The sequence below is a fragment of the Rhinatrema bivittatum genome, chromosome 1 (genome assembly GCF_901001135.1).
Source record: "Rhinatrema bivittatum chromosome 1, aRhiBiv1.1, whole genome shotgun sequence".
NCBI classification, from domain to species: Eukaryota; Metazoa; Chordata; class Amphibia; order Gymnophiona; family Rhinatrematidae; genus Rhinatrema; species Rhinatrema bivittatum.
In genome coordinates, this window is record NC_042615.1 from 815,925,833 (window position 1) to 815,938,969 (window position 13,137).

At 51.8% G+C, this 13,137-nt stretch overlaps 1 protein-coding gene across 1 annotated transcript in view; it reads right to left on the reverse strand.

Annotated features, from left to right (window-relative positions):
• The window catches only part of PHF24 (PHD finger protein 24), a 182,578-nt gene that overhangs the window by 14,802 nt on the left and 154,639 nt on the right, over positions 1 to 13,137 (reverse strand). Inside the window, exon 6 of the mRNA XM_029581548.1 lies at positions 1,510 to 1,676. Coding sequence (XP_029437408.1) covers positions 1,510 to 1,676 — 167 coding nt within the window. The remainder of the gene's footprint in view (positions 1 to 1,509; positions 1,677 to 13,137) is intronic.

A 13,137-nucleotide genomic window follows, 5' to 3' on the forward strand; every position in this document is an offset into this window, starting at 1 on the left:
CCTTCCCACCTGAAGAGGGAATATCTGCATAGAGAGGCTGCATTCCCCGCCTTGGGACATTTCATAAGAAAAATCCCACTGAGACTGAGGCGGGGGGGGGAGAGAGAGTACTTGGAGGATGCTGGGATGATGAGAAGTTAGAGGTGGAGAGATAGTGTGCATACTGAAAGGGTCAGGGTGGAGAGAGTGTGGATGGCGAAAGAATTGATGTGGCCGCTGCGGAAAGATGGAAAAGAGATTAAAGTGATGCCTGTAAGCCAGGCATGGAGTAGAAAGAAGAGAGAGCAGACTGCTGGGGGAGGGAAGAGATTTGGGGCAGGTGGTGAGAGGGGATGCTGGGAACTAAGGGCGATGGGGCGGGGGAGAACACTATACCAGCGCCAGGTGGGTTACATTGAGAACTGCGACGAACATGCCTGAGGGAGAAAATCGAACGAGAAGGGATTTAAGGAAGCTGAAGGAGCAGTCGACTGCTCGGCAGCCGCGTTTCAATGCAAAAACTGCGGAGTTAAGCATTTTGGACCCAGAAATCCAAGAGAGCGGTTTTTGAGCCCGGAAAGGGCCGGTCAGGGTCACCAGAGACCCTTTTTAATTTTATAGGTTTGGTTGGGGGTTTTTATTTTCTTGTTTAATGTGGGGTTTTTTTTTTGGTTTAGCAAAGGAACAAAACCAACCCCCACCCCCCAAAAAAAAAAAAAATTCAATCAACAGAATAAAAATGAAAAAAATAGAAAAATGAACGGAGCTGAAACTTTTGGGGCTGCAGATCCCTTCTATTCCTAGCAGATGCACAGATACAGTGTGCTGCGGGGACAGTCACAAATATTTCATGGCAGGTGTGTCGGAGGAATGTCAGACTCTCCGCTAGGAGCGCTCAGCCTTTCCTCGCTGTCACTGCTATTTCACGGCAGACGTGACAGGCACACCAGGCTCTCCCATAAAGTCACCGCTATTTCATGGCACTCAGCATGCTCGCGAAGCCTTTCCTCTAAAACAATTAAAAGTGGCACGTGCTGTCATTTAGATCTCTTAAAGAGGCCAATGTACTGAACTGCCCAGTTTCTCGCACAGACCGTTGCGACTTTCCATGCACAGCCACTGGGATTTGCATGCAAAGGAGCCTGGCAGAGAAGTTCCGCCTGTAATTTTCTTACGGGCGACTTTGCAAAAAAAAAAAGTAACGACGACACCTTACTGAAGCGTCATTACCTTTTTTTTTTTTTTGCAAAAACTGGCCGGCGAGGCCATTTTCGTGTGCAGGTTTCCTCAGAATTCATTGCCCGATTTTTCATCTCGGTTCGAGTAAAAGGCCAAAGGGTTCGCAAAGGCTGTTTTGCGTTCATCCGTACAAGTCGCCTTTGTTTTACGCGCGAAACAGATTTCGCCAGACAGCGCGCAGCCTAACGCGTTGGCCTGAAAGTGTGCTCTGTGAGATTTTACGCCCTTCCGGGGCGTCGCTCGAAACCTTCAGTGAGCCCACGCGGCAAACTAAGCGCGCCTGCCGATTACCTGACGTTGCACGATGCGGTCTCCTTGGGCTGCTTTCGGAACCAGGCGTGGTGGGCTTTCCTGTCCTCGCTCCCGCTGATGCGCCCGACGTTGTCCGGGTCCAGGGACGAAAAGGCGGTCCGGGCCCTCTCTCGCTCTTTGGTGGAAAGCAATCTGAGTAGTGAATTCTGCGGGAAGAAGGTTGGATTTTTTTAAATGAGGCGTAACACGCTTGCAGGAGCCTCCACGTACCCGCGGCAGCAGCTGCTGCTTCACATGGAGACCCCCTCCCCCCTTTCTACAATTCCGACGGCTCTGGTACTTCTCCTTAAAGGCTGCCTGGTACTGATGGGGGTGACCGGTGACCTTTGCTGCCCTGCGTAAGACCGTGGCTCAGGTCCCCGTTATTTAGTCATTTGCATGTCTAAGTCACCCCAACTTCCAGAGATCTCGGCCTCTTGCACTCAGGAAGGGAGACCTGAGCTGAGTATTTTTTTTTTTTTTGGCCGAGACACCCGGTGCTGGCTAAAGCTGAGCACTGGAGAGGGGCTCTTAAGGGAATGAGAGTGCCACACCATAAACCAGTCCCCACGGGAGGCTGAGCAGGAAAGCGTCTGAAAGCAAAATGCAAGGGAAGCTTAAAACTGAAATCATCTTTCAAGCACGCGCTCCCGCGTTCCTCGTTTCTCTGCTGATGATTAAGGGGGAGGCTATCCTTATACAAATAACGAGCAAACTCTTTCTGCAGCATGTACACGTTCCTCAAACATTTATTTAACGACCTGCATTCTACTCATTCGGGCCAGAGATGTTGCTGAAGATCTGTCTTTGAAGACTGGAATGAGGAAGGGAAAAAAGAGAAAACTCTCAAGGCTTATGCATGACGATTCCCTGATGACTACCAGCAGGCAAGCAAGTAAGAAAGAGGGCTACCTCCTAGCTTGGCTATAACGCTGCATGCAATCTTGGCCAGGGCCGCCAGTGGGGCATGAATGCATTGGGGGGGGGGGGGGGGGGGGGAAGTGACCGCCAGTGCAGGGGGTGACCCCCTCCTCATGCCTGGGGACTCTCTGGATCTGGCCCGGAGGCTCCGGAATTCTAAAGGGATGGTCGGGGGCCCGGGCCAGCTCCGGAACCCTTAGGTACCTGCTGCAGAGGTGGCCCCACACAGGCCTGAAGGAAGAGGCTGCTGTTGCTGGGGGGGGTTTGGGGGGAAGGGACGAGAGAAGGAGTGAGCACTCTGTGTGACGCTGAATGAGTGAGAGAGAGCAAGTGTGTACGTGTGTATGGGAAAGAGAGAGAAGTGAGAGTGAGTGAGCATGGTGGGTGTGTGACAGGGAGAGAAGTGAGGAGGAGTGGGCTTGTGAGTGGAAGAGGGAGAGAAGTGAATGAATGAACGAACATGAGGAAGAGTGTGGTATGTGGAAAATGAGAAAAGTGAGAGTGTTAAGTGGGCATGTGTGTGACTGAGAATGAACATATGAGAGAGAGAGAGAGAGTGTGTGTGGGGGGGGGGGAGAATGAGAGGAGTCCTTATGAAAAACACCTTGAAATCTTCAGCTCAGGGTGTAGTGGTGGTCAAAAAGGCAAATAGATTGTTAGTTATCATTTCTGTAATCCCTTTTTCGGGAGTGTTGGTTCCCTCAGAGCACTCTTGGGGGATGCTCCGGCTGGCTGACTCTGTCCCAGGCTTGACACCTGATCCCTGGGGGGGGGAAAGACTCTCGTCTATGGCCCAGACAGCGGTGTGTGATCCTGCGTGTGTTTTGTTAGCTGTGGCATCCCCAGGAGGGAGATGCCGGGAAAGAACAGGCAGGACCAGGAATTGGGTGTTAAAATTATAATTTGTCGATTGGTTTCAAGTCAAAATAAAGCCCATCTTTAAATACTGGTGCAGTGACAGCTGAATTTGTTCCGGGTAGGGTGTCTCACCCTGGGTAGGTGTCCTTTCCTTCAGCAGACTGGTTGGGCTTCCCATGGTGGTGGAAAATGGGCACTAAAAGCTCTCCCAGCATCTGAACCAGGACTCCTAGGTCAGGGTCCCCTCCCAGCACAGCAAAAATCCTACCTGATAGGCCAACGTCTCCCCGAACCCCCAGCCCTGTATCCTGGGCCCATACGTGCGCTGGAGATCCGGGTGGGGTCTCCTTGATCTCACTTCATTCCGTTTGTTCTTCTTGGGTTGAAAGGTTGAGAAGCTGCTGACCCAGCCAGGCTGCCAGTGAGGAGGGGAGGCTTAAAAAACCTGCTCACAACAACAGAGAAACGCTCTCTTCTACAAAACCTTTCCTAGACTGGACTTCTGCTGTCGCCGGGGCTTTCCTCATGCAGGGGGTGAATGGGCTCACTGGTCTTCAGTGAGGATGACCTTCCCCGATGGAGCAGGGTGAAATGCAGTCCCTTCTGTGGTAGAGCTCTCCCAGCCTTCACGCACCTCACTCAGCCCAGCCTGTCACAGGGGCTTGCCTCATTCATGGGGGAATGGGCTCACTGGTCTTCAGACAAGGGGGCTAACTAATCTCCTTATGCAATAAGGGGATTGGCACTTCTACAATGCGATTCCAACGCGGAGTGAATCTATAAGCGCTCATCACATGCCTCCTTGCTAAAGCGACCTCTAATTTAAATATTTCATGGTGCCTTGGGGGCAGCTGGGGGTGCGTTAAGAAAGCGGGCCCGCGCATAATTATTGCAATGGCCCCAAGGAGTGCAAGTTCCAAAAGGATTCAGATGAAAAAGATATCCTTACTGTAACTAAATACCAAGAATCCACTGGCAGGTAGGTTGTGCACAGCAAATCCCCCTCCAAAAAGAGAAACTGGTGAGGCAGGGAGGCCTCACCAGGGAGGGACAAAAACCTACATCCTGTCTCTCTCATGCCTGCTCTACACCGACTCTAGCTACACCTCTTTTGTCACAAAATGGTTGCCTATAAAGGCCTGAGCAATCAATCCCTGCTCTCCTAGGTGGGAGGAAGGCGAGAGGGGATGGGCAGCTCAAGAGGTTTTAGAAAAGGGAAATGGTACTGAGGCATATAGTGATGGACAGGGGGTCCGGTCACATTTGGAAAGGAATAGAGAATAGAGAACAAAACTGAGAATATCATAATGTCCTTCTATAGATCCAAGGTGTGACCAGACCTTGTGTACAGTTCTGGTTGCCCCAGCTCAAAAAAAGACATAGAAAAGGTACAGAGAAGGGTGGGAAAATGGTAAAGGGGATGGATAATGTCCCTTATGGAGAAAGGCTAAACAGATTAGGGCTCCTCAGTTTGGAAAAGAGACAACCGAGAGGGGACTGACTAAGATTTATGAAATCATGAGTGGGGTGGGATGGGTAAAAAGGGCGGGCTTATTTACCCTTTCAATCAACACCAGCACTAGGGGGCGCTGCATGAAACTGGCGCCCTGGCAGATTTAAAACCAATCTTGGGAGGAATTTATTCACTCAGCGCACAATCCCGCTGTGGCATCTGCTGCTGGAGGGCGTGGCCGAGCCAACTAACAACCTGGCTGGTGCAGAAAGGTGCGTCCTGCCGAACACACCCTGCATTTTCCGCGGGTAAAAACGTAACCGCTGATGCGGTAAGGAATTCTGCGCGTAGAAAAAAAACGTGCATTTCCAAAACGGGAGTACTGCTTTGCCCCCTGGCATGGAAATCCCATGCAAATCCGGGCCGCTCGGCATTACCCTCCCGATGCAGAGACCCTGCACCTGGCCAGCATTGCCCGTTTTGGTGCTGGAAACTTAACCTCTGGTCAGAGCTGGGGTTATGAAAACAATAGTTTCAAAGTTTTTTAAAAAGTTTAAAAAAAAAAAAAGTCAAACTCTCCAGGTAAGTGCCGGCAGCCGGAAGTTACCCACGTAAATACTGACTTATCTGGGTAAGTGGTGGCAGCAACCACTGCCACTTCCTACCTGTAAAAGTACTGATTTATGCATCTATCTGGCGCGGCTCGCTGCTATGTAGCCAGATAAAGGACTTATCTGACTACGAAGCGGTGATCCGCAGAAGATAGCCACGTAAGTACTGATTTAAGCAACTATCTGGCTGCTGCTGCTTCCCGCTGCCAGATAAACACATAAATCAGAATTCATCTGGGTGGTGTGGCGGCGGCGGCTGCTGTCGCTCATCCGGATAACCTGTCAGGGCCTCCAGCCCCCCTTCCCTAGTTAAAATGTGCGTTCCACCTGTGCCGAAAATACATTTTACACTTTTTATGTGTTTTTTTTCAACTCCCTATGCATTAGCCAAACTTAAAATAAAAAAAAACAAAAAAAACACCCCAATAATTTTGGCGTTAAAAGTGGGCGCTGAAAACCAGCAGACATTTTATTAGCACCAGGATTATTGCATTGCCCTCTTAGTTGGGTTGAAAAGTGGACTGGACAAGTTCCTGAAGGAAAAGTGCAAACAGTTATTAGCCGGGCGAATGTGGGAACGCCGGCGCTTATCCCTGGCTATGAAACGTAAGAACTAGATCCAGCTACCGGGGATCGGCCGGGTACTTGTCACCTGGACTGGCCCCTGTCAGGCTCAGTCTGTTAGGAGGACCCCCCCCCCCTCCAGCCGTCGGACAACCGGGGAACGTGAGCTGCCTGGACACTTCTCTGAGGAGGTGGAGAGCTGAAGGGAGAGCGTGGAACAGACATGGGACTGAGGGCTGGGGTGTGCAAGGCCAGAATGCACAATAAATTCTCCTGCTAGGGCCGCAGCTGGGCTTCCTTGTGCTCCGCAGAGGGAAACAGTGATAAAGAGGCAGCGTGTTTTTATCTAGTCCAGCTGCAGATAATGAAGTTTCTATTCTATCTAATCCTCCTGATCGGATCCCTGGCTGTAACCAGCAGAAACCAGCCAGCAGCCTATTGATTTCCCATAATGAACAATATATCAACAGTCCCCACCGAGTCTGATCCTGTTCCCAACGTGCAAGATAAAAAAGACAAGACTTTCTTCGCACGGTCCCGGAGACGACGCTGAATTTACTCCTCGGCCCCAGCACATGACAACATGCTCGCCTACATTGCTGCAAAGCACAGAAAGACGCCACCATCCGTCCTTAAAGTAAAACCATGGGAATCAATGACACCCACCCTACCAGCGGCGGGACGTCTTTCAGGCGCGCACGACGTCACGTTACGCAGCACAGAATGCTCAGCCATATCTAGCTCCCAGAGACTTCAGTTGTAGATGAAATCCCAATAGACCTTTCGTTTTATCTGCATGGCTTTTGAGAAATTGGGTGCAATAAGAATCTTCAATATTGCCATAGCACCGGGGAAAGTTGAGCCTGAAATGCCTCCACCGCCTGACGATATCGCAGCACATTCAGTGAGAATGGCTGCATCTCAATCTGATACCCTCGCTCCACTTTGGACAGAAGCCCAAATGTTAGCTTTCCTAGCGTGTAGCAGATGGACTCAGGACCAATGGGTATAGTGTGCTCCTGATAGCAGTTGGAGACTGAGTCATATTTCAATCTGACAGTCACCACCAGTACATATGCCCCTGCAGGAAGCTCTGCTCTTCAATATTTCTCCGTCTCCATAGCAGTTCGGGACTCTATACATGCTTGCACAGCGTTAGAGTATTCAAACCAAAGAAAATGCCAAACAAGAAGAAATCTTACCTCTACAGACGAGCCCCACTCTCTTGCGGTGATACCTAAGGGTCCCTCCCCCAGTTGAGAATTCCTGAGGTGATTCCAGAGGTCCCTCAGAAGTAGGCCTCGGTCTGTCAGCCGGTTCCTGGCGTGGACTTAGCCCCCAGGAATGGGAGCAGCTGAGAGGCAGCGGGTGCAGCACCGAGCGTGGCGGTGAAGGTACTTTCCCTCTCCCCCCGCAGCCGGAGACCGCCCGGAACGAGACTGGGAAATGCCGAGACAAGGTAAGGTAGAAAACTTCTTAAAAGTCTCCGGTCTCCGAGGCTTGGAAAGCCACACAGATCGCCATTCGGCGTCTGGGCTATCGGGTTGATCAGCCCCGTCTGGGCTAGACCCCGATCCGATACGAGGGTCCTCCCACGTGGAGACCCTCTGAGGTGGTCGCTATATTGCTCGCGTGTTCGCCGACGCCATTTCCCCTTGATCACCTTCTTGTCCGCCGATCCGAGCCGTGCGCACAGAGACGAGCCGGGCGCACATCTCACTTGTGCGCACATCGGCGTGCACATAATTGCCGTGCACACAGCAACGCGCACGAGGGGGCCGGGCGCACAACCACACGCTCAACGGCGCCAGGCGCATAAGTTAGGTCGGTGCGCACAGCGGCGCACACATCTTGTGAGCGCGCACCCCGGCCTACACGCACATCTTCGGCACATCCGGAGCGCGTAACTAAGCTTCCCGGTATGCGCATAAAAGGGATTTTCTGCTAAACTACGCGTACAAACCATGGCACCACCGGACACGAAGGTCAAAGCACAAGCCCTCTGCCCAGCCTGCCAGATAAGAGCTGCGCAGCACGAAGAGGCCACGGCCCTGTGCCTACAGTGCGAGGAGGCCCTGGGAGAACCAGGTCAAGACCCTCCCCAGCCAGTCCAGGAGTCCAGATCCACAGATAGTACACCGGACCTCTCCACCCCCAACATGAGCCTTAGTCAATCGGGGCTCCCTAGGAACACGGCGGCTTTCAATTTAGACCCAGCTTCTTTTTCCCGGGTAGAATTTTTCAAAGTTCTACACACCTTCGTCCATATGCAACCGGCGCCACCGATGACACAATCGCAGCATCCCACAAAAGAACCTAACCTTCCAGGGCCCTCTAGGACCCCCAGGGATGTGCCTCCCCCGACCAAAAGCCCCACCATAGGGGACACGGGCACCTCGGACGAAGATCAAGAATCCCTGGAGGAAGGGGAAATCCCTCCAGGAACGGAACTTTACCGAACCATGAGGCATTTTTTCTCTAAAGACGAGATATCAGATCTCGTGGCTCACAGCTTGAAGGAGCTCGCCATCCCGGGCACTAGTGCCATAGAGGAACCAAAGACGAACCCTCTCCTAGAGGGACTCCGCCGGACCTCCCGCCATTTCCCTCTGCTGCAAGCAGTACAACAGCTGATCAACCTGGAATGGGATGCCCTGGAAGCCAGCTTCAAAGGTGGATGGACCCTAGAAGCCCTCTACCCATTGGAACCCTCAGCCGGATCTCCTGGTGTTCCCCAAAGTGGATGCCATGGTCTGCGTGGTCACAAAGCTCACTACCATACCAATTGAGGGAGGAGCAGCACTCAAGGATGCCCAGGACAGACGTGTGGAATCTATCCTTAATCAGTTATTCGATGTATCAGCTATGTCACTACAGATTGCCGCCTGCTGTGCCTTGGTGACACGCGCCTGCTTATCCAGGAACACTGCCACGCCGGTCAAAGCACTAAAACCAGTAGTATCCTTCCTCATGGATGCGACCTCTGATCTGGTACGTATCTCAGCCAGGGGAGTCTCATCCGTAGTGGCAGCCAGAAGGCAACTCTGGCTCCGAAGTTGGTCAGCCGACGCAGCTTCCAAGACGAAACTCACGAGAATGCCTTTTAAAGGAGCTCTCCTGTTCAGAAGTGAACTGGAGAAGTTAGTCGACAAATGGGGTGAATCCCCAGTACCTCGATTACTGGAGGACAAGAACAAAAGAAGCCAACGCCCCTCTCCCCGATTACCTAAGGGCAGAGGATCCCAGCGTTTTAGACCCTACAAGAGTACATATCAAGCCCCTCGCCCCGCAGGCAAGGACCAGTCCTTTCGGAACAAACATAACAAGAGGGGAGCCGGCTCTGGCTCAGGCCCCAGCCGCACTCCACAAAGAGAATCAGCCAACCCATCCACAGGAAGAAGCAATAGGGGGCAGGCTTGCCCTATTCTACCAAAGATGGGTTGAGATAATGTTGGACAAGTGGGTCCTAACTATCAATTGAGAGGGATACTATCTGGACTTCCACAGCACCCCTCCAGACAAGTTCGTGAAATCTCCTTGCCATGCACCCTCCAAGACGACGGCAGTTGAAACCACACTGACCAAATTGCTTGCCCTAAAGGACATAATGTTGGTGCCCACGCAACAACAAAATACTGGGCACTATTCCATCTATTTTATCGTTCCCAAGAAGGAGGGAATGTTCTGGCCCATCCTGGACCTCAAGTCGGTCAACCGCTACCTGAGGGTACCACACTTCAGCATGGAAACCCTGCGATCAGTCATAAGGGAATACAACCGGGAGAATTCCTTACATCACTGGACCTGTCAGAGGCATACCTGCACATTCCGGTCCCCCATGAGCATCAGCGCTTCCTACGCTTCGCAATCCTGGACCATCACTACCAGTTCCAGGCGCTACCCTTTGGGCTCGCTACAGCCTCCCGGACATTCACCAAAATTATGGCGGTAGAAGTGGCGACACTGAGGAAAGAGGGAATCCTCGTACACCCATATCTGGACGATTGGCTGATCAGGGCAAAATCTCCAGAGGAAAGTCATCAGGCGACCACCAGAGTCAAGGCTCTACTGGAGAACCTTGGGTGGGTGGTCAACACAAACAAGAGCTGTCTGCAGCCCTCCCAATCACTAGAATACCTGGGAGTCCGGTTTGACACCAGACAAGACAAGGTCATTCTGACTCCTACAAGGAGAAGAAAACTGATGAACCAATTGCAAAACCTGTTAAGCAGTTTTTGTCCCAAAGTATGGGACTACCTCCAAGTCCTCAGTCTCATGGCATCTACTCTGGAAGTGGTCCCATGGGCAAGAGCTCACATGCGACCGCTACAGCGTTCCCTACTATCACGATGGAACCCGATGTCCCAGGACTACTCCATTCGCCTCCAGCTCCTGGAGGAAGTACAGACCCAGTTTCAATGGTGGCTACAAGAAGACCATCTGAGAAAGGGAGTAAGGCTATCCCCACCGACCTGGACCCTGCTCACCACAGATGTGAGCCTACGAGGGTGGGGAGCCCACTGCCAGGAACTGACGGCCCAGGAGCAATGGGACAAGGAAGAGTCGGGATGGAACATCAACCGACTGGAAGCACGGGCAGGCAGACTAGCCTGCCTACAGTTCAGTCACAGACTCCGGGGAAAATAGGTCAGAGTCATGTTGGACAACGCCACAACAATTGCCTACATCAACCGCCAGGGAGGAACCAGAAGCCAACAGGTGTCCCTGGAAGTAGATCCCCTAATGGTGTGGGCGGAAGCAAACCTACAAGAGGTCTCAGCCACCCACATCGCGGGAAAAGACAACGTCACTGCGGATTACCTCAGCAGAGAAAGTCTAGACCCAGGGGAATGGAGGCTGTCGGCCACAGCCTTCCAGTTGATAGTAAACCACTGAGGAACACCGGCCATGGATCTCCTGGCAACCCGGTCCAACGCCCAAGTTTCCAACTTTTTCAGTCGCAGATGGGAACCACAATCCCAAGGGTTCGATGCCCTCATCCAGGCCTGGCCATAGGAAGTCCTGCTATATGCTTCCCCCCCGTGGCCACTACTGGGCGGGATCATCCCCAAGATAGAGCACCACAGGGGGCTAGTACTTCTAGTGGCCCCGGACTGGCTAAGAAGGCTGTGGTACGCAGACATGCGAAGACTCGTGACTGGGAGCCCTCTCCCTCTACCTCCACACAGGGATCTGCTCCAGCAAGGCCCAATCCTCCACGAAGACCCAACTCGATTCTCTCTTATGGTCTGGCCATTGAGAGGACTCGCCTGAAGAAGAGCAGATACTCGAGGGCGGTGATTGACACCGTGCTCCAAGCACACAAGTTCTCCACATCACTGACCTACATACGAATATGGAGAATATTCGAAGCTTGGTGTGAAGACCTCAACATCCTTCTGCGGACAGTCAAAATTCCCACAATCCTGGAATTTCTGCAGGACAGATTACAGAAGGGGTTGTCCCTCAACTCCATCAAGGTTCAGGTGGCCGCGTTGGCCTGCTTCGGAGCCAAAGGGGAGGGCACCGGCCTAGCGTCTCATCCAGACGTCTCCCACTTCTTGAGAGGGGTCAAGCAGATTCGACCACCCTTGAAGTGGCTAGTACCCCTATGGAATCTCAATCTAGTACTAAACTTCCTAGCGGGAGTCTCCTTCAGAACTATCCGAGGTCTGTCCCTACGACTCCTAACCTTGAAGACGGCATTCCTAGTGGCAATATGTTCGGCCCGTCTATCTCCGAACTTCAAGCACTATCCTGCCGAGAACCGTTCCTCAGGTTCACACCAGGATCCATACAGCTACGCACGGTCCCCTCCTTCCTCCCAAAAGTGATTTCTCAGTTCCATTTAAACCAAACCATCTTGCTGCCATCTCCAGACGAACATAAGGACTCAGAAGAATCTTGCCGGCTTTGCCAGCTTAACGTCGGCAGACTCTTAGTCCGATACCTAGAAAGGTCGGAATCCGTACGAAAGACGGACCACCTATTCGTCCTTCACAGCGGGAAGAAACAAGGGAACGCGGCCTCACGGGCAACCATAGCCTACTGGATCAAAGAAGTAATTAAGGCGGCCTATGTAGAGGCAGGCAAGCCTCCGCCCCTACAATACCTGACTCCCTGTGCGGAAACCAAGATGCTGTCACCCGCCGAGATCTGTTGGGTGGTGACGTGGTCCTCCATTCACACCTTCTCCAGGTTCTACCCTGGATGTTCAGGTGCGGGAGGACACAGCATTCGCAAGGGCAGTACTAAGTAGGCCACGGGTAGCCTCCCACCCGGTTCGGGAGTAGCTTTTGTACATCCCATTGGTCCTGAGTCCATCTGCTACACGCTAGGAAATGGAGAAATTACTTACCTGATAATTTCGTTTTCCTTAGTGTAGACAGATGGACTCAGTATCCCGCCCACGGCTGCCGCCAAACATGGAACCTCAGGTGACATTCCCCGAGAGCAAGACAAACACGGGTAAGCCACGCTTCCCTCTAGTTAAGACACCCATACCTACCGGGTGTCGGCATTTCTCGGTTGAGTGCACTGGTGGTCTCCAGCTATAACCACATCAACCAATTCAAGTTCATTAAGTTAATCAAGTTATTCAAGTTAAACAAAGTTAACCAAGTTAATCAAATTATCCAGATGCACATATATCCACAATTGCTTTTCGAGGAGAATACTGAAGAGCTGCGCTGCAGGGGTATATGTACTGGTGGTGACTGTCAGATTGAAATCTGACTCCATCTCCAACTGCTATCAGGAGTACACTATACCCATTGGTCCTGAATCCATCTGTCTACACTAAGTAAAACAAAATTATCAGGTAAGTATTTTCTCCATTTAAAGTCCGATGGAGGAACTTTGCAATGAAGTCAATCAAATCTGATCCTGTGGGCCCTTCAGGTAAACCAGGAATGCGTACATTATTATTACACCTGCTTCGGTTATCGGCTGCTTCCAGGTCCCATTTTAAAGCGTCTACCATTTTGAATTTACTTTCCACAGCATCCTCCACAAGAGGCGGGTGACTCACCAGCTGTTCAGAAACTGGACTGAAATTCCCCCATCTTAACATTTAGAGCCATAAATTTCAGCTTCAGAGGAAAATTTTCAAACAGCTCAGATCGTGACAAAGCCTGCATGCGCTCTGTTTGCGCGGACTCTGCCGAGTGTTTTCCAAGCAAATTTGCGCCCTTAAGTTCACTTAGAAAATAGTCGGGTCAT